The following is a 27,351-nucleotide window of genomic DNA, read 5'->3' on the forward strand; positions in this document are numbered from 1 at the left end:
TGCCTGTTACACCATAAACACACATCTTCATCATCATCATCATCATCATCATCACCCGCTCCTGCTGCCTGTTACACCATAAACACACATCTTCATCATCATCATCATCACCCGCTCCTGCTGCCTGTTACACCATAAACACACATCTTCATCATCATCATCATCATCACCCGCTCCTGCTGCCTGTTACACCATAAACACACATCTTCATCATCATCATCACCCGCTCCTGCTGCCTGTTACACCATAAACACACATCTTCATCATCATCATCATCATCACCCGCTCCTGCTGCCTGTTACACCATAAACACACATCTTCATCATCATCATCATCATCACCACCCGCTCCTGCTGCCTGTTACACCATAAACACACATCTTCATCATCATCATCATCACCCGCTCCTGCTGCCTGTTACACCATAAACACACATCATCATCATCATCATCATCACCCGCTCCTGCTGCCTGTTACACCATAAACACACATCATCATCATCATCATCATCATCATCATCACCACCCGCTCCTGCTGCCTGTTACACCATAAACACACATCATCATCATCATCATCATCACCCGCTCCTGCTGCCTGTTACACCATAAACACACATCATCATCATCATCATCATCTTCATCACCACCCGCTCCTGCTGCCTGTTACACCATAAACACACATCTTCATCATCATCATCATCATCATCATCACCACCCGCTCCTGCTGCCTGTTACACCATAAACACACATCATCATCATCATCATCATCATCATCACCACCCGCTCCTGCTGCCTGTTACACCATAAACACACATCTTCATCATCATCATCATCATCATCATCATCATCACCCGCTCCTGCTGCCTGTTACACCATAAACACACATCATCATCATCATCACCACCCGCTCCTGCTGCCTGTTACACCATAAACACACATCTTCATCATCATCATCATCATCATCATCACCACCCGCTCCTGCTGCCTGTTACACCATAAACACACATCTTCATCATCATCATCATCTTCATCATCATCACCCGCTCCTGCTGCCTGTTACACCATAAACACACATCATCATCATCATCACCACCCGCTCCTGCTGCCTGTTACACCATAAACACACATCATCATCATCATCACCACCCGCTCCTGCTGCCTGTTACACCATAAACACACACCTTCATCATCATCATCATCATCATCATCACCACCCGCTCCTGCTGCCTGTTACACCATAAACACACATCTTCATCATCATCATCATCTTCATCATCATCACCCGCTCCTGCTGCCTGTTACACCATAAACACACATCTTCATCATCATCATCACCACCCGCTCCTGCTGCCTGTTACACCATAAACACACATCATCATCATCATCATCATCATCATCATCATCACCACCCGCTCCTGCTGCCTGTTACACCATAAACACACATCATCATCATCATCATCATCATCATCACCCGCTCCTGCTGCCTGTTACACCATAAACACACATCATCATCATCATCATCATCATCATCATCACCACCCGCTCCTGCTGCCTGTTACACCATAAACACACATCTTCATCATCATCATCACCCGCTCCTGCTGCCTGTTACACCATAAACACACATCATCATCATCATCATCATCACCACCCGCTCCTGCTGCCTGTTACACCATAAACACACATCTTCATCATCATCATCATCATCATCACCCGCTCCTGCTGCCTGTTACACCATAAACACACATCTTCATCATCATCATCACCACCCGCTCCTGCTGCCTGTTACACCATAAACACACATCATCATCATCATCATCATCATCATCACCCGCTCCTGCTGCCTGTTACACCATAAACACACATCATCATCATCATCATCATCATCATCATCATCACCCGCTCCTGCTGCCTGTTACACCATAAACACACATCATCATCATCATCATCATCTTCATCACCACCCGCTCCTGCTGCCTGTTACACCATAGACACACATCATCATCATCATCATCATCATCATCATCACCCGCTCCTGCTGCCTGTTACACCATAAACACACATCATCATCATCATCATCACCCGCTCCTGCTGCCTGTTACACCATAAACACACATCATCATCATCATCATCACCACCCGCTCCTGCTGCCTGTTACACCATAAACACACATCATCTTCATCATCATCATCATCACCCGCTCCTGCTGCCTGTTACACCATAAACACACATCTTCATCATCATCATCATCATCATCATCACCACCCGCTCCTGCTGCCTGTTACACCATAAACACACATCTTCATCATCATCATCATCATCATCATCACCACCCGCTCCTGCTGCCTGTTACACCATAAACACACATCATCATCATCATCATCACCCGCTCCTGCTGCCTGTTACACCATAAACACACATCATCATCATCATCACCCGCTCCTGCTGCCTGTTACACCATAAACACACATCTTCATCATCATCATCACCCGCTCCTGCTGCCTGTTACACCATAAACACACATCTTCATCATCATCACCCGCTCCTGCTGCCTGTTACACCATAAACACACATCTTCATCATCATCATCATCATCATCATCATCATCACCCGCTCCTGCTGCCTGTTACACCATAAACACACATCTTCATCATCATCATCATCATCATCACCCGCTCCTGCTGCCTGTTACACCATAAACACACATCATCATCATCACCACCCGCTCCTGCTGCCTGTTACACCATAAACACACATCATCATCATCATCATCCGCTCCTGCTGCCTGTTACACCATAAACACACATCATCATCATCATCATCATCATCATCATCACCCGCTCCTGCTGCCTGTTACACCATAAACACACATCATCATCATCATCATCATCATCACCCGCTCCTGCTGCCTGTTACACCATAAACACACATCATCATCATCATCATCATCATCACCCGCTCCTGCTGCCTGTTACACCATAAACACACATCTTCATCATCATCATCACCCGCTCCTGCTGCCTGTTACACCATAAACACACATCATCATCATCTTCATCATCATCACCACCCGCTCCTGCTGCCTGTTACACCATAAACACACATCTTCATCATCATCATCACCACCCGCTCCTGCTGCCTGTTACACCATAAACACACATCATCATCATCATCATCACCACCCGCTCCTGCTGCCTGTTACACCATAAACACACATCATCATCATCATCATCATCACCCGCTCCTGCTGCCTGTTACACCATAAACACACATCTTCATCATCATCATCATCATCATCATCATCACCCGCTCCTGCTGCCTGTTACACCATAAACACACATCATCATCATCATCACCCGCTCCTGCTGCCTGTTACACCATAAACACACATCATCATCATCATCATCATCATCATCACCCGCTCCTGCTGCCTGTTACACCATAAACACACATCATCATCATCATCATCATCATCATCATCACCCGCTCCTGCTGCCTGTTACACCATAAACACACATCTTCATCATCATCATCTTCATCATCACCCGCTCCTGCTGCCTGTCACACCATAAACACACATCATCATCATCATCATCATCATCACCCGCTCCTGCTGCCTGTTACACCATAAACAAACATCATCATCTTCATCATCATCATCATCACAATGATGTAACCCAGCACCCATAATGCACTTTACTTCACCCGTCTAAATCCTCACATGATTGGTCAGAGACTCCAGCAGTCGGGCACTGGACAGGTCGAGGTCGCTGATGGTCGTCACGGTGACGGTGTGGTTGGGGTGATCGTACTGAAGTGACTCTGTAGTCGAAGTGATGACATCATCGAGTTCATCTGCATCTTCTATAAACAAACAAACAACATCAAAGGGTTTAACTAAAGATATTCAAATCACAAAGAAATGAAATACACACTCACACACGCGCGTGCGTGCGCGCGCGCACACACACACACACACACGCGCACACACACGTTACCGAGTGCCTCCTTCCTCTCCTTCAGCATCTTCAGGTATTCTTTATGCCTCTAAAACAAAATAAATACGTGTTAACACTTCGTGATGTCACTCAGACACCCACACTCAAACACACACACACGCACGCACCCTCTCTCACCTCCTCCCTCACTCGTTTCTGCTCCTCTCTCAGTTTGTTCTTTATCTCCTCCACCGCCGCTTTACGTCTCTCCACCTTCCTCTTGTGGAAACCGGTGAGGAACTCACTGACACACACACACACACACAGAGTAGAGAACATAACCTGTATGCGTGCAGCAGACAGGGTGTATTAGACGAGTATGTGCACTATAAAGAGTGTAGAAGGCATTAAGTGCAGGAATGTAGCGACCTCACGAGCACTACACCGAGCATAAACATCATTACAGACATGATCTGAGTTTATCTTACAGCACTTTGGCCATCACTTGTTCGAATACACCCTACATCTAGTGCACTACTTTTCCAACACTTGGTCCCTACACCTTCAGCACGACCCGTGATATGAAGTCCAGTATGTACACACAGTGTAGTGCACTTCTCTTTCACTAACTCTTCACTTACTGTCTCTCTTTATCATCAAACATCACCACGCATTTATTCTGTCTGTTTTTAAAGCCGGGTTTAAGCTTAGATCCAGCTTTAGACTGCCCATGTTTCTTCTGTTTCCCCATATTCACGTGTGTGCTGTGCACTTCCGGCCCTGTGTGTATCACTGAACACAGTCCGTGTTTCACATAGTGCTGAGAAACTCAGTTCCTACCGGCGGAATACAGAAATCTTTCATACACATTTAAGCGTTGTAATCAGCGTTAAGAAAAATACCGTTCAAGTTCTGTAAAAATAACGAACATGTAAATATGCATTATTCAGTAATTAACTTAAAACGGTCACATTTCCAGCTTTAGTTTGATGTAGTTACACAGCTTGACCAGCAGATGTCAGGCTAAAACGTATGATGTTTCGGGTAAGCTGAATAATTGTTCGAAGTGATTAATTGGTTTTGTTTAAATCTTTATAAATGTGTGTTTCTCCCCTTATTAGAGTCACTGAGTGGGAGACTGTGTGTTTTGGGTCGCGGTTCTTGTACATAAACATACCTTGTTCGTGATAAAGTTCTTCCTGCAGTGCAATACCGCAGTGTACGGCCATGTCTCTGTTTATCCACCAGGTGGCGGTGTTGTGTTTTTACACCCAGCAAATTCACGAGGAAGAACTTCAAATAAAACTAAAGTTAGCCTAAAAGAAATACGAGCTGCTGTAGAAACACGCGATTTCTTTATTTGTATGTACATTTTTATTTTATTTTCACCGAATAGTACAGAAGGTGAGTGAGCAGTTTATGGGATGTGTATGGCGTGTCGTGTTAACACTGTAAGCAAGCTAGCTAGCTATTTAGCCTTCTAAAGAAGTTTCCTGAAGAGACCAAAAAAGTGTGTGTGTGTGTATATATATATATGCACTCCCCAAACAGGGTTTCTAGAACATTGTTCTTGTTAGGTATGTAGCTCCTCTATGCTGTTTAGCTCAGAAACCTGAGGTGTGTTATTTATTTCTCGTGATTAGGGATGCAACGATAGATTTCGATGATGTCACGTTTCCCATGATTCATAAGGTGGGCGCCATTTTGTGGGTCAAATGGCGTGTTAACAGTCAGGTCTATCATATCTGTCTAAAAGCTGACTTGGGGCATTATGGGTCACACCTGTGCGGTGTCCGGGTGCAGAAATCGGTCAGGTGGTGCAGTTAAAAGAAAGTTTATCTCGATTCCAGGTGTGCGACTCACAGAAGGAGAGCGATCAGAGGAACTGAGCAGGAAGAGACGAGCGCTGTGGATTGAACGTATATGGACAAAAGATTTTAAGCCCCCAAAGTATGCCAAAATTTGTTCGGATCATTTTGTCACAGGTCAGTGTTTATATTTGATTCAGCACATGTTATATTTTATACTGTTTGTTTCTTTATCCGTGTTCATAACGCTCAGCTCGGCCTCTCTACGCAGTCTCTCCACATAACAACATCTATATTCTTCAGAAATAGCTTATGACAAAAAACTGGCAGCAGGTGAGACTGGACCAGCAAGATGTCTGTACATCTGTACACACCCTGCTGGGGGAAAAATAGAAACTATCACAGAAATTCTAATGGTTTCCACTACAAAGACCATTACAAATCAACAGCTGTTAACCCTTAAAACCAGTATCAAATGGTTTCCATTACATAATAGGATGTATTAAGGACATGGGTATTAATGGTATCCACTACACATAACATGCCACCAATAGAAGGCAACAAATTACCTCTAGAGACCCACAGCGACCAATACGGGTCCCATTAAAACATTTAGTTTCCATTAAAACCAATACAGGTTCCATTAAAAGCAATACAGGTTCCATTAAGATGTACCTTTATTGATTTTCTGTATGGGAAATTCAAGAAAAATCATAATATTAAACATATTGTTTATAACCATTAAATATATAGATATATTATAGTAAATATATTATAACCATTAAAACCATTACAAATTCCATGAGGATTTATATTGTGTTTTTTTTTTTTTTTTTTTTTTTTTTTTTTTTTTTTTTTTCTCAGCAGGGCAGCCATGTACATGTAAAAATTAAACTATGTGGTTTGTGCTCTGTGTCAAGTTGTAATGGTGTGTGTGTGTGTGTGTGTGTGTGTGTGTGTGTGTCATGAATGATATTGAAAAGTATTAAGTTTAAATCAACAGATATATTGCCAATGTTTGTAAAACATACTGTATGTACTCATCACCCTGTAAACAGGAGACTCTGCTTTGAAAAGGGCTTAGTACTCGTAGTACCCTTAGTACTCTATCTTGTAACTGTCATGTTTATGTTAAGAAGAACTGCTTGAACTTTGTGTACTACCCTACACACGTTATGTAAAATTAGTAACTGTGTGAAAGTGATTATAATCCTGTCCTACAGCTACATGTACTACTGCCGTTAAACACTCCACCTTCAGCCAGGTGACACTGGGGTTTGTAAAGATGTTATGAAACATACACATAGTTATAGCGCTTAATGTTCTTTTACCTTTCTAGGTAACAAGGCTCATTTGTACGAATTCACACATCCGGATTGGGCACCGTCCTTGAAAATGACGTCTGAAAGTAATGAAAGCAGTGTGAAACTATCAGAAGAAAACCTTAAAGGTCACCAAAGGTCAGAAAATCATCAGGAAAACAAGTAATGAATGACTCTGCCAGTGCTGTGACTGAATTAAGTAGGGACATTAGTAGTGAAGATGGTGGTGTAACAGCGGGTTGTTTATTCGAGGATTGGGCTGTTCTAAGATAAAAGTATCAGAGAGCGAGTATCTTACAGAAGTTAGAGTTAAATGCCAGCGACTACTGACGGAAAACGTAGAACTTCATGCTGAGCTACAAGAAAGGAGCGTCGCAGAGGCATCATTTATTGACCCACAAGTTGGCAGTAGAACGTACAGAACCGGAAGCGATGGACCGGTTTTACGGAATACGGACGTGTGTTGCGTGTAACCCCCGTTCACAGATCCTGCTCTGAGCACTCGGATCTGCTGTTCTCTCCTCACTGTTTAAACACGATGAACAGGTTTCATCAGGTCACTTATACTGTAGGAAGATGCTGTAGTTCCTCCTCTGGATGTTTTCACAGTTTTGCAGCCTGCTTTGCTTTGATCATTAGTCAGGATTTCGGGGAGGTTTTTTGGTGATTGTCTCGGCTAAAACAGAGTGTGCCTTTTGTGCTTTTTTTTTGTGGAAAACTACTTGAATTGGCGAAATCGAAATCGCATGGAATAGTTCTGCACACTTTTTCACAGTGATATTTGTTGGTAAATGAGAGCTTTTCGCTGTACTTAGGGATGCACCGAAATTATTCGACCAAAAATGGTAAAAAAAAAAAAAAGAGCATTTTCGGTGTTCGGCCGAATAAGTGAAAAAGCCGAATAAATTTGACCGAACAATGACGTGTTTGATGACGCGACCAAATAGCCTAGCGACCAGAGCGAGACGCACGAAGCTTTAATTGCAGCAAACATGTCTGCAGTGTGGAAGCATTTTACAGTGTCAGAGAAAGATGGAAGAATGGCCGTTTGCAGACAGTGTTCTGCTGAACTGTCTAGAGGGGGTACATCTGGAAAAACGTACAGCACTACGAGCTTAATTTATCATTTAAAATCAAGGCACCCCGAACAGTATGCAGAATACGAGAAAGACACAGGGGCAGCAGCAGCAGCGAAAAGAAAAGTTCCTCCCAGTACACCCACTCCATCTGTGGCTGACTTCTCAGAAAAGGCTAAAAAGTTTGCCAAGAACAGTGCCAAAGCTAAAGGCATTACTAAAATGATTATGGAATTCATCGCCTTGGATGATCAACCATTCTCGGTTGTAGAGGACGTTGGATTTCGCAGGCTTATAGAGTATATTGAGCCCCGTTACACCATGCCTAGTAGACGGTATTTCTCAGACGTGTGCTTACCTGAGATGTATAATGTCGTTTCAACTCGCGTCCACGGGCTCTTGGCTACAGATATTGCAGCCTTCAGCTTCACGACAGATATATGGAGCTCAGATGTAAGCCCCACCAGTATGCTGAGTTTAACCGCACAGTGGATCGACACAGATTTCAAGCTACAAAAGGTTGTGCTTCACTCACAAGAGTTTAGGGGGTCCCATACAGCTGAAGCCATCTCCGAGGCTTTCACCAACATGTTTGACACTTGGCGTATTGACCGATCTAAAGTTCATGCGGTAGTCAGTGACGACACAAGAAATATGGCCAAAGCCATGGAAGACAGCGATCTGAAAGGCATACGGTGCATGGCACACACGATTCAACTAGCAGTCAACGAGGGGGTGATGAGTCAGTGCAGTATAGCGGATGTGATAGCTATAGGCAGGAAAATAGTTGGCCACTTTAAGCATTCTCCGCTTGCCTATGCGCGCCTACAATCTATCCAAGAGCAGTTTGCGATGCCACCAAAACGTCTCCAACAAGATGTAAGCACAAGGTGGAGCAGTACATATTATATGCTGGAAAGCCTTTTTGCACAAAAGCGAGTACTGGCTGCATACATAGCAGATTATGATCTGCCCGCGACATTCACCGCACACCAGTGGGTGTTAATCCAGAACGTTCTCTCTCTTCTTGCCCCCTTTGAGCAACTAACAAAAGAGATAAGCTCATCTGAGGCATCTGTGGCAGATGTTATCCCCTTCCTTGCAGCGCTAAAGCGTCTTCTAAACAAAGAGGCTGAAACAGACCACGGAGTGAAAACAACTAAAAGTGCGCTCTTCGAGGCCGTCAACACACGATTTAGTCAGGCGGCCTCCGAACCCTTGTACTGCATCGCGACTGTACTTGACCCACGATATAAAGAGCATTACTTGGATGTGGGGACGAAGCAGCGCACACGAGAAATGATCCAGGCCGAGTTGGATTTGGGAAAGCCACTTGGTGATGGAGACGGTCAGGGGACGCACGGCGCAGGAGATGGGGGAGGCAGCGCAGAGAGAAAAATGTCCCTCACAGATGAGCCGCGTACAGCCTCGCTGTCTGACATGTTCGATGAGATCCTCCAAGAGAATAACACGAATGCAAGACCGAGGAGAAGCTCAACCGCTCAACAGTTAGATGATTACCTCTCAGAAGTCCCCATCCCCAGGAGCAGTAACCCTCTGGAATATTGGAGGACCAATCAAGGTCGCTTTCCCGACCTGGCACAGACGGCACGCAGGTATAGGCTAGGCCTATTCGTAAAATACTTTATTTAGGCTATATTTTGGTAACACTTTATAATAAGTTTCCATTTGTTAACTACAGTTAACTAAATTAGTTATGAACTAACCGTGAAAAATACGTCTAAAGCATTTCTTAATCTTAATGTTAATTTCAATATTTACTAACACAGCATTCAAATCAAAAGTTTTCTTAACATTAGTTACTGCACTTACACTAACATGAACTAACAGTGAACAATGATATTTTTATCAACTTACGTTAAAGATTAACCAGGCCTACTGTAACAAATGTATTGCTCATTGTTACTGTTAGTTAGCCTAATGCATTAAATGACATTATTAAATTATATGCTCCCCGGATAGGAGAAATAGACCTACTGTTTTCTGATTGGTTGGCAGGTGTCATTAATTCTAACGGGACACCTATGAAGTAGATCCAGTAAAAAAAAAAGTATATTTTTTATTATAGCCTATTTTATAGCTCATAGTGAAAAAATAGTAGCCTAGGCCTGCGCCGGTTTTTAACCATTTCATTATCTCTGAGGCATAATTGTTCTGAAATGAGCAACTTTCAAAAGAAGGCAATATTTAACGATTCCATTCCTATAGGTACTTGTCTGCTCCATGCACAAGCACTGACAGCGAGAGACTGTTTAGCGCTGCATCTCATGTCCTCGACGAGAAGAGTAACCGACTTGAATGTGGGAAAGCAGAGAAGCTACTTTTCATAAAGAAGAACCTGACACTTTTCCTAAAGAAGTAGGCATATGTCTAGGACTAATTCTTCATTTGTTGTGGGTCCATCCTCTTTTTTACAGTTATATTGTGCCTTGTTGGTAGTCTGTGCCTGCTGGAATGTAAAATGTTCAGTGCTAAATAAATAGTTTGAAATTGTAGTTTTTGTAATTGATTTTTTTCTTTGAAAAGCAAGACAAAATAGTAAAAAGCACATTTTGACTCTTTAATTTATGCAGTGGTGAAAAAAATGGCAAAATAAATGGAAAAAAACGCAGAAAAACGTGTTCGGTATTCGGCTTCGGCCAAGAGTTTCCATTTCGGTGCATCCCTAGCTGTACTGGTGTTCGACGCACATGAATCGAGGAGGGCTTTGGCTGAATGTGCGTTGTGATGACGTCACATGACACGTCTCGGCCCAAATCTGTGCTGACTTTGAAAAATTTGTTCATTTCCATGACCGCAAAATCCTGGAGGGACTGATTAATCGTGAAATACGTCCAGATCAGACTGAGATTTAAAGAGATAGAACATTTCTTAGTTTATGAAGTCAGTGAGAATCAAACCCGGACAGAGAAAAGGTTTATAGCGACATGAGAAAACATTACACATACAAGAGTAAACAGCTTTATTTGTTACTTTACCGTCTATGCACTTGTATGTAACAGTGGAGATGATTTATTTTTCCCCAGGTTGAATGTGAAGAGCACGGAGACAGGAAGCTCCGCACCAACCTGTGATCAGACTGTTTCTCTACAGGTAAAGGGAATGTGCTTTTACTGACTGATTTAGTTACGTTCCTATTTCTCCTCACGGTTCCCTCACTTGTTCCTCTCCAGAAAGTGACCCGGGGCGATAGTAAAGATGCCTCGGTTAGTCGAGGAGCTCGTGTTCTCAGAGTGGCTGAAGAGCCTGAACCTCAGATGTTCTCCACGGTAGATGTGAAGCGGCGGACGATGGGCTCTGGAATACAGTGTCCCTACTGCCGCTATAGATGCGGCTCTAAGTTCTCGTTCCAGATCCACGTCGGCTCGCAGCACCCTCTCCACTGTGAGGACGTGTCTGTGGGCCGGTTGGGTAAAGTCGTTTTCTACCAGCGCACGGCCAAACTCTTCCACTGCCACATCTGCTTCTACACATCCAAGGACTACGCAGTGCTGTTCGAGCACCTGCTGGCGAGGCACTGCTTCAGTGTGAGGAAAGCTGTGCAGACGGATAAAGGCAATGAAGTGACGGATAAGGACGACACCGAGGTCCGGGTGCAGGACAGGAGTCCTAATCCTGAGATAAAACCTGACAATGACAACACTACAGAACAACACGACCATGAAACCTCCAACGCGGACTCTCTGAAGAGAAAGCGAAGCTCTGGGTCTCGTGGTGAAGACGGGGACGAAGACACGAACGTGCCAGACATTCAAGCAGCTAATGAGGAGCAAACGTCTGCTGTCGAGCAGTTCTCGGAGTGCTCGATTGCCCCGTATTACGACTGCAAGTTCTGCAAACAGCGCTGTAAGAGTAAAGACTCGTTACTGCGCCACATCAGCTGCAAACATGACATCCCTAAACCACACGCTTGTAAAGAGTGCAGTGACACCTTCATGCTGGAGAGTCTCCTGTCACACCACGTCAACCTGCACCACAGACAGAAACTCTACCAATGTCCTTACTGTCTGTTTGAGTCCAGTCTCCAAGGCCTCCATCAGCACCTCAGCCAGTGCAGAGCGGTGGAGAGGAACGAGGACAAAGGAGACGTGGGAACTGAAGAAAAGGAATGAGTGGATCAAGTGGATGAGTAGTTTTGTCCTTATGGGCATGTAAGAGCCGTTACTATTGTCCCCTGTGGGCGTGGCTGATGAGAACAATAGTAGCTACATATAGCTTCTAGAGCTAATTTAAGTCCAGATGAAATGACGTGTTAATCAGTGTGAAAATTGTTTGCAGGATTTATGTGCTCCGCTTCATTCTCGGATTATGTATATACACAATTCATAAGAGCTCATCTAGCACAGGTTGAGGTGAAACCACGCTTAAAAGTTTTTCAGACATTTTTTCATCAACAGTAAATGGGAACTGAAGGAACATCGGACCACACGCAGTGTTTGGATTTGTCAGTTTTTTTTAAAAATTATTTTACAGTATTATACTTAATTTGAATAGATTTCAGGAAAATCTCACTTCAGGAATGTTAATGACTGTGTGTGTGAAAGAGAGAGGAACTGGATCTCTCCATCTTATTATCAGAAATGATACTCTTGTGTTTCAGATCCTTTGTGTAAAGCTGACTTGGTGACAGTGTAATTCAGTGTTTGAGGTGTCGGTGGTGTTCGAACACATTATGTGACATAAAACATGGAATATTTCATATCCAGGTCCGAGTCCACGGGTTTTTATTTATTTATTTATTTATTTTTTATAGACGTATCAGTGATGTTGGTTTTACTTTTAAAATGACCATCAATCATTAAAACCTCCACTATTTTCTTCATGCGGAGGTATGAAGTATATAAAACTTGGTATAAAAGTAGCTGTTTTCTAGAATTCAGCTACAGCCACCTAACAATGTGTTGTTTACTTGAGTGTGGAGGTCACAGTCTTCTTGTTGTGGTATGTGAAGTGAGCTGGTATTGTCTATTATATTTTAATATTCCGAAAGGTCTCCCGTTAGGGCCAGGGGATTATCTCACTGCACTTCATGCACACTTACATCATCTCCTACATCAGGGGGTCTGAACTCTGGACAGTACCATGCAGTTTTTCCTTTCTCCAGACACCAGCAGTACTGTAGACCTCCACTGTGTGTCACCACATGAGTGAGTCTTGCTTCACTGACTGACCCTCAGATTAATTTACTCAGTGAGATTTATTCAAGGCTCCAGCACAAAGCGGGCACTTTCAGGAGACATTATGAAACACAGCATTGCAAAGGCGTTGCAATAAACACTCAATGTGAAAGGGCAGAAAACAGTATACTGCCAGGCAGTATCCTGGCAGAACTGTTTATCAGAGCAAGGGGGCGCAGGAGAACTTCACTAGAGCAAGTTAGTGACGATGGAAAATGTTTCTCTGAGGGTGAATTCATGAGCAAGTAATTCTCTAAACTGGTCAATGTCCAAATGGTCAATTTGTTCCAAAACCCCCCAGAACTGTATGAACATCTTGCGGTCAGTTAATACCCATCAGTTACTCCACTGTGATTACATTCTTCTAAATGCTTTAAATCTTTTAAATTTTAAAGATGAAGATTTGATCTAATTAAGAATAATATTTTGGAAAATATTATTTTCACACGGGTCTTTTCACATGGTGTAATGTGGTCATCCTTGACCTACAGGCACATGTGACAGTGGTGATTAAGGAGAAAGAATTTTCCAAGCACTTTCATTCCTGCAAATTGGTTTCTTATAGAATTCTGTAACTTTTTTATGAAATAGCAAATAAATAATGAGCAGAGACAAATCGTATCTTTACCAGTGCAGGTTCATGACTTCGCTGGACTGAAGTTCACGTAGAACAAAGATTCAACACCATTTCGAGAAAACAAACCCCATTATAGATGACAAGTCCAAGCTGTCCCATTTTGGTTTCTACCTTCACACTGATATTATTTTAATCCACGTGCAGAAAATGTAAAATATCAACGTCACTGTTTAACAGCTTCACAGTGAAGACGACTTAAAGGTGCAAGTTAGCTAGCGTAAATGACCTAATAAAGATCGAATTCCCTCAAACACTCTTAACACTGGTTTCAATCCACTTTGTGCCACGTTTGACATTTCACAAGAAACCATCAGAGCGGGGATTACCACATGAAGGGAAAAGTCTGATACAAATCGAAACACACACACACACACACACACACAAAATGAGTATTGCAGCTCATTAGGTTACCCAGATACACACAACAAGTTTAATAAACAAAAGTAACATTACAATTAGCAAAAACACACACATTCAGAGAGAACAGTGAAAGGAATAAAAGTAATTAAAATATGAAAGCATCATAAACACTATTTTACCTGTACACCCTCACCCTCTGTCTGTCTGTCTGTCTGTCTGTCTTCCATATAGAATGCATCTAACTATGCCTTATTTAAGACTCTGGTCTCTACAATAATAATATGTACAGCTTATATACATCTGTGTGTGTGTGTGTGTGTGTGTGTGTGTGTTTATGAAGCAGCGATAGCGTGAAGTGTGTGTATGTCTCCGACTCTCTGCAGTGTGTGTTTGGCGTGGGCCAGCAGGTGTGTACGGTGCAGGGACAGGGGCAGGTGACGACACACCAGCATGATGGCATGAGCACGCTCACGTTCACCTGGAACACACACACCATCTGCAGAACACACACGCGCACACAGAGAGGAACAATTAAATATACAACACATTTCTTTATGTAGCGCTTGTGTGTGTGTGTGTGTGTGTGTGTGTGTACCTTTATAGCTGTGTGTTCTTCTGCGCAGGCTGTGCTCCAGTAGCTGGTGTGTGCGTGTGGGACTTGCACCTGCCATTAACCTCACTGTAGTCTCATGCAGAAACACCTGGACAGAGAAAACAGTGTCACAACTCAGTGTGTGTGTGTGTGTGTGTGTGTGTGTGTGTGTGTGTGTGTGTGTGTGTGTGTGTGTGTGTGTGAGAGAGCGTGAGAAAGGTCACGTTCAGGTTCCTGACCTTGTGCTGAGCCTGTGTGTAACCCTGTCCCAGTTTACGAAGAGAGCTTAGGTCCCTCTGGAATCCAGCCAACTGAGGGGAAGGGGCGGGGCTTGGCTCTCCATTAGTTCCACCTCCACGCTGCCAGAGGCTGGTCCTCAAGGTCAGCAGGAGATCACACACCAGAAGCTCCGCCCCCTGGAGATAAAACCAGCCTGATAAGGTTGTGTAGGGAAGCGAGAGTGTGTGTGTGTGTGTAAGTGTGTGTAGACATACCTTGTGCAGCCAGGTGTGTGTGGGTGTGTGTGTGATGCTGTTGTGTAGGTAAGCACTGGCTCTGTTGCAGTGTGTGAGGCAGCCCAGTGTTCCTTCTCCCTTCTGAGGACACACACTCATCTGCACCGCTTTACACAGCGCCAACACAGCTTTCGGCAAGGGGTGACTAACACACACACACACACACACACACACACACACAATTATAACATAAAAGTACACACATTTCCTGTCTGTCTCGCTCTCTCTCTCTCACACACACTCTCTCTCTCTCACACACACACATACACAAACACAAACTCACTCCAGGGAATGCAGCGCTCTCGGCATTCGCTCCGCCTCTGCCAGCAGTGACCTCACAGCCGCGTCATCACGCTGCAGCCAATGAACAGCAGCCTTCAGGACCAACGCCCACCAGCGACACACAGGGTCTGACACTGAGTACACACACACACACACACACACCACTTATAAACACTGTCACTGGGACACACCCCAGACCTGCACACTACTGCACTACATGATAAGTTAAAATAAGAAGTAGGCTCTAGTGCACACTATGAATTAAAGGCTATAATAAGCTAGCTAAGGGTTTACAAAGTTCCCTGGTTACCATGACAACTAGCCACTCCCTGCCACCATACTAAAATATCACCATAGTTACCAGGTGTAGTGAACTACTCTAACATGCTAGACAGAAAGACAGACACTAAGAGAAAAATAAGGACTCTACCGGAAGCAGAGTTCTGATTGGCCAGTGCTGGGAAGGGTGGAGTTGGGGAGGCGGAGTCATCAGTACAGCTGTTCAACAGCTGCAGAAATTCCATCACACCACTGAACTCTCTACAGAGAAACACAGAGCGTGAATGCATTGCGTACAGAGCCACGCTGCTGTGTAAATAAAATAAATTAAAGTATAAAAGGAGAGATTAGTCAGTAAATAAACACATCAGATTTACCCGCTCTCATCCTTGTGTTTCACACTCTCAGTGTCACTGTGAGGCTGGATCAGAGTGTGTATCGCTCTCTCCAGAAGCTTCTCACAGAAACGCCGATGCAGCTGTGCAACAGGGTCCACTACACACACACACACACACACACACACACACACACACACCGAGAGCACGGTTTAATTAAAACCACATTCTGCATTAGCTTGTTTATATGTGTGTGTGTGTGTGTGTGTGTGTGTGTGTGAATAGTAAATGGCGCACTTATATAGCACTTTTATCCAAAGTGCTTTACACTGTTTCATTCACCCATTCACTCACTCACTCACTCACTCACTCACTCACTCACTCACTCACTCACTCACTCACTCACTCACTCACTCACACACTCACACACTCACTCACTCACTCACTCACACACTCACTCACTCACACACTCACTCACTCACACACACACACACACACACACACACCAATGGTAGCAGAGCTGCCATGCAAGGTGCTAACTTGCCATCGAGAGCAACTTGGGGTTCAGTGTCTTGCCCAAGGGCACTTCGGCATGTGGAGTCACGTGGGCCGGGAATCGAACCACCAACCCTACGATTAGTGGACAACCCGCTCCACCACCTGATCCACAGCCACCACGGCTGTGTGTGTGTGCATGTACCTTGTACCCTTTCAGATGAAAACACTCCGTCACAGTTCTCAGCTTTCACTGACCAATCACAGCTCAGGAAAAACTGTCTGGCCAATGGGGTGAAGAGCCAGCGCAGAGAGTCAGGAGGCTTCGAGTCTGAAAACAAACTCTCTGCACAACTCAGTATATATGCCTACAGAGAAGGGGAGGGGGGGGTGGTGAGGGAGTGAGAGAGAGGGGCAAGAGGGGGGAGAGAGAGAGTAAAACTGAAGTGATGACTGTAGATGGCGTTATTAATTTTTTCACTGCTCTCTCTTGCCATTTATAACCACCCCGTCTTTCAGTGATGTACTCTTGTTGGTAGTGTTAGTGTGTGTGTGTGTGTGTGTGTGTGTGTGTGTGTGTGTGTGTGTGTGTGTGTGTACTCACAGGCAGGAAGCTTAGTTGTTTCCCCAGGGTAGTTTTGCGCAGTGAGATGGCAGTGGTGATGTAGATCTGAGCGTGCTCAGTAGGAGCCATTTTCCCTCCCGCACTCTCACTCAGATTCACTGCGTTCAGGCACACACACACTCCCCACATGGTGCTGCGCTCCGACAGCTTACCTACACACACACACACACACACACACACACCCCCCAAGTTTTAATTTTACAGAATGAACCTCATTTGTGCCTATTTTATATAAACACACACATACACACACACCTGTGAGCTGCAGCTGGCCCAGCTGATGATAAACCAGCGCTGCATCTCTGGAACTGATCTGAGACTCCTCCCCCCCGTGCTTCCCACCAATCAAACGCACCAGCCAGCCCAGTGGGGTGGGTCTATGTAGGCAGTAGCGAATTAGATTCCAGGACAGTGAACAGGCGAGGTCAAAGGTTGTGGAGGGCAGAGCTCGGGATAACACAGAGAGACATGTTTGCAAACTGCTGACTGCGGCGCTGTAATCACCCTGAGACACAGAGAGAGAGAGAGAAAGTCATGAGTGTGTATGTGCACAAGTGTATACATATGTGTCCTTGTGTGTCCGTGTATGTGTATGTGTGTGTGTGCCTCCGTGTATGTGTATATGTGTGTGTGTCCGTGTGCGTACCCTCTGCAGTTGCAGGTCGGCCTGTTTCCTGTGTCTCCAGAACATCACAGATGTGGGCGAGTGAAGGGGCGTGACCGGTTCCCATATATACAGAATTCTCACACATCCCCAAACCACACCCACTGCACTCAACACCCACACCATCACCCATGGCAGCACACACCACAGCCACGCGCCTAAAGAGAGTGATGAATGATTATTACAAATTCTGTCTGTTCGTGTGTGAGAGTGAGTGAGAAAGAGTGAGAGAGAAAGCATGAGAGAGAATTCCTCACCGAAGCTCTGTGTTTGTGCAGGCAGCCACACGAGTGAGCGTGAGGGTATGAAAGATTCTCCTCCAGGCCACGAGGAGGCGCTGTACTGGTCCGAGCCGATGAGTGAGGGCAGAGGGTTCAGGGACACACACAAGAAGGTGAGAGCACACAGCAGGACTCTGGAACGATCCATTACACCCACCGAGGAGGGGGGCGAGGCCGGCTCACTCTTCAACTAAACACGGGGGAGGGCAAACATTCAGCTCTATAGGATTGGAACCGTGTGTGTGTGTGTGTGTGTGTGTGTGTGTGTGTGTGTGTACCGGTTCAAGCAGTGGGCTGTTGGGTTCTGAGTCGATGCTGAACTGAGGAGAGGCAGAACCGGAGTCAGATGGGGGAGGAGTCATAACAGACACCTCGTCCACCACACACACCGACTCTGTACAGAGTGAGAGAGAGTGACAGTGTGAAACTAATATACACAATGTTGATCTCTCTGACCAGTAATCATACAAGTGTGTGTGTGTGTGTGTGTGTGTGTGTGTGTGTGTGTGTGTGTGTGTGTGTGTGTGCACTCACTGTGTTTTTGGCTGGCCATCTTCAGCGCCAGGTTCTCCTGCCTCAGTTTCTGATTCACCTGCTGCAAGTACTTGATGTAGTCAATCGCCTTCCGCAACACACCAGACTTATGCATCTGACACACACACACACACACACACACACCTTACTTGCAGCCCTTGACAAAAATGAACAGTGCTAAAAACTCTTCACACTGCACCTGGATGCCTACCTTGGTGTCGTTGCCCATGACCAGGTCACGCAGCTCCAGGATTTTGTCGTTAATAGAGGAGCGATATCTCTTCTCAATGATGTTGTGTGTCGTCCTCCTTTCTCCCTCCTTCACCACACCACCCATTCCCATGGCAACCGCAGTGCTCTGCTCTGGCACCGCCCTGGTCACACTCGGGCATTGGGTGGGGCCTGAAGGGAGCTGTTTGATTGGCAGCTTGTCACCGCCACCCATCATGACTGGGACAGTGGTGAGGATGTTACTGCCCACCAGAGTCTGAGAGAGGGAGTTAGTGTGTGAGTGTATAGACAAAAACCTGTACACTGTGTGTGTCCATGTGTGTGTGTGTGTGTGTGTGTGTGTGTGTGTACGTACTGGAAATTGTACAGTAGTTTGCAGCGGCGTAGTAAACGTAATTCCGGTTGGATTTTGCATTGTCGTCAAAACCAATGAGTCTGTCTTCAAGATCTGTGGTTGGTGCACCAACACCTAACACACACACACGTTTCCAGTTAGATGTGGCACAAACACAGTGAGTGATAATTAATTAAACACTAAATATTAATTACAGCATGGGTGTGTGAGAGACATTCCCAGGTACCTGCTGCACCTGAGGTGTTACAGTGTGAACAGCAGTGGGTGCTGCAGAGATCGTCTGAATGGTCTGAGCTGTAGGGGTCAATACACGCTGGTGCTGGATCGTCATTGGCTGAACCTGTGGTGATGTCACAATGCTTGGCACCTGTGGCTGGAGGACTAAAAAAGGATGGAGACAAAATTCTGTACAAGATTAACTTGCTCACAACCATGCAGATAACTGGTTATATGGTTAGAAAGCCTGGTAGTGTTAGGCAAGTGTATCTGTGGGAGTGGGCAGTGGCAGTGAAGGGCATCTGTGGGAGTGGACAGTGAAGGGCATCTGTCGGAGTGGGCAGTGGCAGTGAGGAGTATCTGTGGGAGATGACAGCGGCAGTGAAGGGTATCTGTGGGAGTGGACAGCGGTAGTGAAGGGCATCTGTGGGAGTGAGCAGTGAAGGGCATCTGTTCCTTTCTAATAAAACCATCTCGGATGTATGACTCTAGTCTATTCAGGTGAACCAAGGTGCTGTTTCCATATCTAAAACCACACTGGAAGGCATTTATTTGTTTCTTCGAGTCCAGACGAGGCGGTTGTTTACCATCCTTTGCATGATTTTGCAAAGGCAGCTGGTCGATAGTTATGTGGATTAGTACGGTCTTTTCCTGATGTAGGTAGGGGAATTATTAATGCTTCTTTCCAAGCCGACGGTATTTTACCAGAGGACCAAACAAAGTTAAAATGATCCAAAAGTCGGGATAATGTACTATGGGGTAAGTGCTTTAAGAATTGGTAATGGATTTTATCTGGACCAACAGCAGTATCATGTGAGCATTTAGAGTTTAGTAATTCTTCCATCCTGAAAGGTTGATTATATGTTTGCTTGTTATTAGTGGAGATGCTTGCGGTGGTATACTTTCCTGTTGTGCTCTTGTAGACTGGAATTCAGGAAGACAGTGTTCTGTTGATTAATTCTCTTCAAAGGAATCTGCTAATGCGTTTGCTCTGTCTATTTCCTTTGTCTGAAGAGGGTCTTGTTTTTTGATGTCGAATACGTGATCCACTTCCCACGCCCATCATCTTGCGAACCATCTTCCAGATCCTCTTTGTAAGTGTATTAAATGTTAAGTTTGTTAGAAATTGTTTGTTTTTTTTGCTTCATTAATGATCCTGAAAGCTTGAGCTCTACAGATTTAAAATCTTGTTAGGTTTGCAGTTGATGGATGTTTAAGTCTTTCAGACTTTTTCCGTGCTTCAATAACCTTTTGACAGTGCTCATTAAACCACGGACTAGCCTTACAGTGTGATCTGGTTCATGTCTTTGGTATTGTTTCGTCTTTTTATGGGGTCCTGGTTGTCTTGTGATATTGAAATAAATCTCTCGCTGTACAGGTTTGAAAGGAAGACCGATGTGTTTTCTTAAACTGCCATCTTGAGGGTTATTGTTGGAGATCTGTTTTTATAAAGGAGATGATAAGGGGAAAGTAGTCACTCCCACACCTGCCACAAGCAATCTAGAAGAATCTCTGCACTGCATATGGTCAGATCAATTGCTGAATAAATGCCATGACCTGGATGGAGGTAAATTTTAGTCCCATCATTTAGTAAACATAAATCATTGTTGTTTATGAAATCTTCCTTTCTCTTTCCTTTGATATCACAGTGGTCTTCTCCTCATGAATGGTTATGGCCGTTAAAATTCCCCACGAGAATGAATAGAGTTGGTAGTTGAGCGACAAGTTTATCCAGTTCTTGTTATGCAATTATTTCATTGGGAGGTATGTAGATTGAGCACAGCGTAATGATTTTATGAAGAATAAGTTGCTGTAGCTTGTAGATGGGTATCTAATGCAAAATAACAGAGTTATGTGTTGTTCCACTAGTCTATCTGATCCACCAGTGGGTCGTTTTACATTTGGTCCATATGTATTAAACATGGTGAAGTTTTGAGAGTCAAGGGATTGTCTGGCGATAAATGAGTTACCTGAATACAATAAGTAAATGGATTTCAAATGGGAGCTGTAATTCTGTGAAGTTAACTTTGAGTCCTCGGCGACTCCACTGAATTATATGATTAGTTATCATCAAGTAGGGAGGATAGGAACGAGTCTATTATATAAGTTTATTCTTACACTTGGGGGAAGAGTCTTCGACTACGGCTAGGCATAGCCTCAGCCATTTCAACATCCTTTGGGTTGTCTGATTTTTGAGGTGGGTTTTTATCTTGATTTGATTGTTGAGTTGCTGTGTTATGAGGCTTTTTCCCTCCGGATTCTCTCTGTTCCGACTGTGAGCTTTGAATCGGGTTGGTCTGGATGTGCACATTCCTACTTTTTTTTGAGGGGACAAACTCTTTGCAGTGCCTATAGTTTGAGGTTTGTCTATAGATACCAGGTCAGTTCTGTTTGACAGCTAATTGCTTGTAATTCCGGTTTAACCAAAGCAGCGTAGGTTTCCTTGAATTTCTGGCATTTAAAACATCTCAATGGGTTCGGTATGAAGATGTTCACAATGACACTTAGGTGTCCTATTTGGATTCTTTATGGCAGTTGGGGTCTGTTAAATGTTACCTATTATAATTATCTGACAGACTTTTTTTAATAGTTATTCTTTTTACAAAATCGGCCATACCTAGTTGTTTCAGTTCTGATGTTATTTCAGCTTTGTCCATGTTCTGCAGCTCTCTCTGGTACAGATGACACCCTTGCTGTTATTTAGGGAAGGGTGAATGAATGCTTTCATGGTGACTCCGGCCAGAGTAGTTGCTCGTTTTCTGAGTTTGCTTTCTTGGAACATTCCACCAAAATTTTTACAGATCGCAACTTTTTGATGTCTTTGAGTGGTATTGCTATTCCTGTGACTCCTTTTTGTATAGCAAATGGGGACAGTTTAGTAAGGGGCATATCAGTAGATAGTGACAGAAGCAGAGTGGGGAGCGGGCCAGAGCAGTCGACGGTGTCTGCGGGGAGCGGGCCAGAGCAGTCGAGAGTGTCTGCGGGGAGCTAGCGAGAGTATATTATAAATAAAATAAATAAATACACTCATGCTTTTTTCTTACCCTGAAAGGCAGCGTTGGGGTTTTGGTGGCAGATGACAGGATTTTGTATGAATCTTTGCTGTGTTGCAGTGGGAGTGATCATCACAGTCTGCGTCTGTGTCTGCAGTGTCTGTGTCTGCATGGGAAAACTCGCTAGGGTCTGAGTCTGCAAAGGAACTGAAGAGGCTGCGACCTGAAAGCAGACAATAAAAGTGGGTTGAATGAACGTCCTCCTTCACTGCATGACTGCAGAATAACAGTAACTGTACTCATCAGTGTTAATAAGGTCGCAGCGTTGCATGTTAACATGTTCACACCAGCATTTGTCCATTGTGTGTGTTTGCATTGGGTCTACCTGTATGTGCGTTGGTGGTTGTGGTCGGGGCTGCAGTAACGGTGTTGTTCGGCTCTGCTGACTGATTGCTATGCTTTGTACAGGGGCATGTGTGCTGGGCATGGCCACTGCAGCGGGAGCAGAAGTGGCGGGTGTCATGGTGATGGGGTTGGTTGACTGTACCGGATGCGCTGGTCCATTTTGCATGGGGTCGTCAAACAGATCAGAAAACTCGGAGTTATTACTGACAAACTGCAGCATCTCTGTAGAGAGAAAGAAAAAGAAAAAGAGTAAGAGAGAGAGAGACAATGAGGACTTAATACAGCATCCTTGAACTTATGGCCTTAACCTTTCTGTAAAATATGATAAGACACGTGTTTTATTGTCGTCTGCAACAGGGTCATACAGAACCCTGTACACACCCGAACAGTGTGTGTTTTATCAAGTCTCAAGGCCTCGGTATCCTTCATGGAGAGACGATGATCAGATGCACGTTAGCCTTCACCCTCCCCGATTGGGAGCGCTGTCTGGGAATCAGCAAATGACCAAATCAAGGAGTATGTAATATGGTGCACCTCAGATCACGTCTCCATCTCACATCCACACAACAGTTAGAAATCAAACTCGGTGTGGCTCTGAATGCTTGTAATGATAGAATCATATTTATATAATATAGAGTCAAAACGCAAGATTAAATGATAAAGTCATGTCTGGACAAAAAACTAAATCTGTGCTGATTCTTATAATAGTGAGAGATTTACTCTGAATAATCAGACTGACTGCACATGTGATGCAGATGTGGTGAAGGAAATGTTTAACACCAATCTGCATGAAAAGAAAAAAAACTGAAATGTTTTAATCATCAGTGCATTGTACAAAATGTTTTTACAAGTAAAATAATTTGTCGGTCCTGTGTTAAAGGTTAAACAACAGCTCATCACAACACAATTACAGGAAACACACACACACACACACACTGTGTGACCCATGAGACACTAATTAATGAGAGTGTCAGTGGAAAGTTCTGGAGGAAATCTCTCTCTCACACACACACACACACACACACACACACACCCCGTTCTGTAATACTAGCGCTCACTCGATTGGTCATGTTTATTAACTTATTTACTTAGATTGTTGACACTGAAGATAAACACAAAACCCCACACTATGGACTGCACACAGTGGTGAAATGTATACTCCTCGTCAGGTCAAGGATAACTTCCCCTTAGGAATGACTGATACCACAGTTACCATGGTTACCATACAGCAATTCTATAGCATATTTGAGATGAAAAACACCCACATGTGCTTCTTTCCCAAACTGTTAGCAGAAAGTTTGAAGCACACACGCTGTAGCTTTACCATTTCCCTAAGAAATAAGAATCCCAAACACTGTTCCAGCATGACAATGTTCCTGTGCACAAAGCGAGCTCCATGAAGACGTGGGGTGTGAAGCTTGGAAGAACTCGAGTGTCCTGCACAGAGCCCTGACCTCAACCCCACAGAACACCTTTGGGATGAACTGGAGTCTCCTCACATCAACATCAGCACCTAACCTCAAACTCACTAACGCTCCTGTAGCGGAATGATCACAAATCCCCACAGCCACGCCCCAAAATCTAGTGGAAAGCCTTCCCAGAAGAGTGGAGCGCAATATTACAGCAAACACAGGGGGAATAAATCTAGAATGGGATGTTCTACAAGAGCATATGGGTGTGATGGTCAGGGGTGCACATACTTTTGGTCTTATAGTGTATATTTGTGTTGATAACTTGTTCAAACAGATGGTACAGTATCTAGATAACAGACGGATATAATGATCATACGTCACTAAATACTATCACGTTGGTGGAAGAGCGGCTGCTGAGTGTGAAGTAGTACAATGATGAACAGTGGTGTGTTATAAAGACTTGACTGTGTGACCTTAACCTTCACACACACACACACACACACACACACACACACACACACACACACACACACATTATTATGTTCATGTACAGGGATGTGAAGTGTTTGAGAACAGAGTCTTGGAAAGTCTGAGGTATCTAGTCTTTACCCCTTTACCCCCTCGCTGGGTGCTAGCTGTGGTATGACACTGGAGAACCGGACGGTGGGTGGGAAATGTCCAAAAATAAATTCTGACTACATTACTGTGAGGGTTCCCATCCGACTGGATTCACTGAAACCATCACCAACTCGAACAAGAAAAACAAGTTTCCTGATGGTCTGGTTCTGTTTCTTCACAATTCCCCCCACCATGACAAGCTGTGTTATTTTCCTTATTAACTCGAAGAGAGAGAATAAAGAGGAGGTGGTGAGGGAGAGACAGTTTACAGCTGCTATAACAGACGTGACAACAGGAACTAAGTAGTTTCAACATGAATTATTTTCCTATAACAGCAGCACACATCACAGAAAACTGATATATTAAAATAGAGTGACACGTCTCACTTCATTAATCAACCTGCCTTCAGGTAGTCATTATGGTCTGTTATCGCACCTGTATTTCTGTGATTTCTTTATTACCACACAGGGGTGTGTGTGTGTGTGTGTGTGTGTGTGTGTGTGTGTTTTCAAGGTTAAGGTCATATGTTCAAGGCCCCTGCACCTGATGGATCAAACATTGTTTATACAAACACAACACGCTGTTTATTACTCTTATTACCATAACCCTTCATCAGCAATGTAGTAATAACTATATCCATCAGTGTTATCCAAGATCTGTTACTGTGTGTAGACAGTAATATGTGTGTGTGTGTGTGTGTGTGTGTGTGTGTGTTGGATCAGAAACGTCTGGCATCATGGGTAGAACCAGAAAACTTGGAAAATGTGTGTATTCAATCAGACAGTAATGAGTATGAATGTGTGAGTGAAAAACACATCATCTCAGGGATGTGTGTGTGTGTGTGTGTGTGTGTGTGTGTGTGTGTGTAATACAGGAAACTTGCACAATAATAACAGCAAAAACCACTAGATCATGACAGTGTAGGAAATGATTACCATCACTATGAATAGTAATAATTGGGGGGTTGGGGGGCACAACCCCAAATGTTTTGGGCATGTCGACATGTCATACTTTTTATCCATTTATATTTACATTTAATGTTCCTGTTGTCACTTACGTTATATAAACACTCTTTCCATCACCAGCCCTCTCTTTATTCCCTCTCTCTCTCTCTTTTTTAATAGTTAATAAGCCAAAAAAATCACAGCTCATCATGTTACCGAGAATCCCCAAAGAAGTATATGGGAAACGTAAAGTTTCAGCTTCACCTCTGACTGTTACACAGCACTGACACTGGAGACTCCTTCCACACACATTATATAAACACATTTCCTCTTACAGAACACTTCACCATATCAACTGTTACACACGTTTTTAATCTGTTGATGTTACTATAGAAACGATAACGTACTAATATAAAGCTGTGATGTGCTCCTGCACTACTGTCAGAGCCGCTGTTAGAGAATCTTAATCAACACCTTCTGACCAATCACAATCCAGAACTCAGCATCAGTGTGCTGTAATGCAAATGTTATATATATATATATATATATATATATAGTGTAAAATCAAGCCAGGACAGAAGTGTGATGTGTGTGAGATGGAGGTGACCGGAAGTCATCATTAAACCCTGTAGTGTACTTTTATAAACACCAGACTATTCAGCACTCAGCCTATTAAACTCGACTGATATAAACATAAACTCACAGAAAGTGCTTTAATTGGTCAATAAATATGATGATTGATTGTGCTTTTTACCGTCGATGTCTCCCAGAGTGAACTCATCTCCGAGCTCAGACAGACTCGTGTCCATATTCTCCATTATAAATCCTCCGCCGTCCATTCTCTCACACTAATCCCTTCTTCCCGGCTCCTGTGCTCGCGTTACAGCTCCTGGTCATAAAGTTGATCTTTTTTAAATGACTAAAACTTAAAAACAGAGATTAAAAGACGCCTCCCGCCGCATCGCTTAGGCGAAGACAGCCTTCCTGTACCAACGCCTCCATCTTGATTTCCACCATCGACGTCATCCACAAACAACCCGTGTGTGTTTTTTCACCTTGTAGACGCCTGATTGGCTCCATCGACCTCACTGCTGTCGCGAGATCAGGCGGTCTGGACCAATCGTGTCGCTCGCTGCAGCGTGGTCTGATAGTACGTCGATGAGCAGAGGTTCCATTCTGATTTGAATACGCCCCGCCCCCTCAGCGCTTTGTGAACGGCTGTGTCGATGCATATGCAG

At 44.1% G+C, this 27,351-nt stretch overlaps 3 protein-coding genes across 3 annotated transcripts in view; 1 reads left to right on the forward strand and 2 right to left on the reverse strand.

Moving 5' to 3' along the window:
* Positions 1-4,737, reverse strand: part of nol12 (nucleolar protein 12) — an 8,147-nt gene extending 3,410 nt beyond the window's left edge. The window contains exons 1-4 of the mRNA XM_017480956.3: positions 4,578-4,737; positions 4,135-4,240; positions 3,997-4,045; positions 3,720-3,862 (exon numbers count right to left, since the gene is read on the reverse strand). Of these exons, the coding sequence (XP_017336445.1) occupies positions 3,720-3,862; positions 3,997-4,045; positions 4,135-4,240; positions 4,578-4,687 (408 nt within the window). The 5' untranslated portion in view covers positions 4,688-4,737. The remainder of the gene's footprint in view (positions 1-3,719; positions 3,863-3,996; positions 4,046-4,134; positions 4,241-4,577) is intronic.
* A 1,156-nt stretch (positions 4,738-5,893) lies between these two features.
* LOC108272492 (zinc finger BED domain-containing protein 4) lies at positions 5,894-12,868 on the forward strand. Its single transcript, XM_017480927.2, has 5 exons — positions 5,894-5,921; positions 7,084-9,758; positions 10,372-10,521; positions 11,190-11,256; positions 11,337-12,868. Exons 2-5 carry the CDS (start codon positions 8,059-8,061, stop codon positions 12,273-12,275), a joined length of 2,856 nt encoding a protein of 951 aa, XP_017336416.1. The 5' UTR covers positions 5,894-5,921; positions 7,084-8,058; the 3' UTR covers positions 12,276-12,868.
* A 1,511-nt stretch (positions 12,869-14,379) lies between these two features.
* On the reverse strand, positions 14,380-27,141 carry srebf2 (sterol regulatory element binding transcription factor 2). Its single transcript, XM_053684143.1, has 20 exons — positions 26,868-27,141; positions 23,120-23,361; positions 22,786-22,957; positions 19,752-19,906; positions 19,526-19,639; positions 19,151-19,426; positions 18,940-19,054; positions 18,684-18,799; positions 18,382-18,595; positions 18,107-18,282; positions 17,716-17,965; positions 17,440-17,612; positions 17,041-17,203; positions 16,383-16,500; positions 16,157-16,266; positions 15,728-15,860; positions 15,424-15,589; positions 15,169-15,345; positions 14,933-15,038; positions 14,380-14,833 (listed from the first exon to the last, which is right to left on the reverse strand). Exons 1-20 carry the CDS (start codon positions 26,950-26,952, stop codon positions 14,670-14,672), a joined length of 3,225 nt encoding a protein of 1,074 aa, XP_053540118.1. The 5' UTR covers positions 26,953-27,141; the 3' UTR covers positions 14,380-14,669.
* Positions 27,142-27,351: the final 210 nt, after the last annotated feature.

Source organism: Ictalurus punctatus, chromosome 12 (assembly GCF_001660625.3).
Source record: "Ictalurus punctatus breed USDA103 chromosome 12, Coco_2.0, whole genome shotgun sequence".
Lineage (NCBI taxonomy): Eukaryota > Metazoa > Chordata > Actinopteri > Siluriformes > Ictaluridae > Ictalurus > Ictalurus punctatus.

Bases quoted from the DNA above. Each gene is read 5' to 3' on its own strand.
- LOC108272492 (XM_017480927.2), top strand. From the start codon at position 8,059: ATGTCTGCAGTGTGGAAGCATTTTACAGTGTCAGAGAAAGATGGAAGA. The intron at 10,522-11,189 runs GTAGGCATATGT...ATTTTTCCCCAG, and splicing joins CTGACACTTTTCCTAAAGAA to GTTGAATGTGAAGAGCACGG. The intron at 11,257-11,336 runs GTAAAGGGAATG...GTTCCTCTCCAG, and splicing joins ATCAGACTGTTTCTCTACAG to AAAGTGACCCGGGGCGATAG.
- srebf2 (XM_053684143.1), bottom strand. From the start codon at position 26,952: ATGGACGGCGGAGGATTTATAATGGAGAATATGGACACGAGTCTGTCT. The intron at 19,640-19,751 runs GTACCTGGGAAT...TGTGTGTGTTAG, and splicing joins TAACACCTCAGGTGCAGCAG to GTGTTGGTGCACCAACCACA. The intron at 19,427-19,525 runs GTACGTACACAC...TCCCTCTCTCAG, and splicing joins AAACTACTGTACAATTTCCA to ACTCTGGTGGGCAGTAACAT.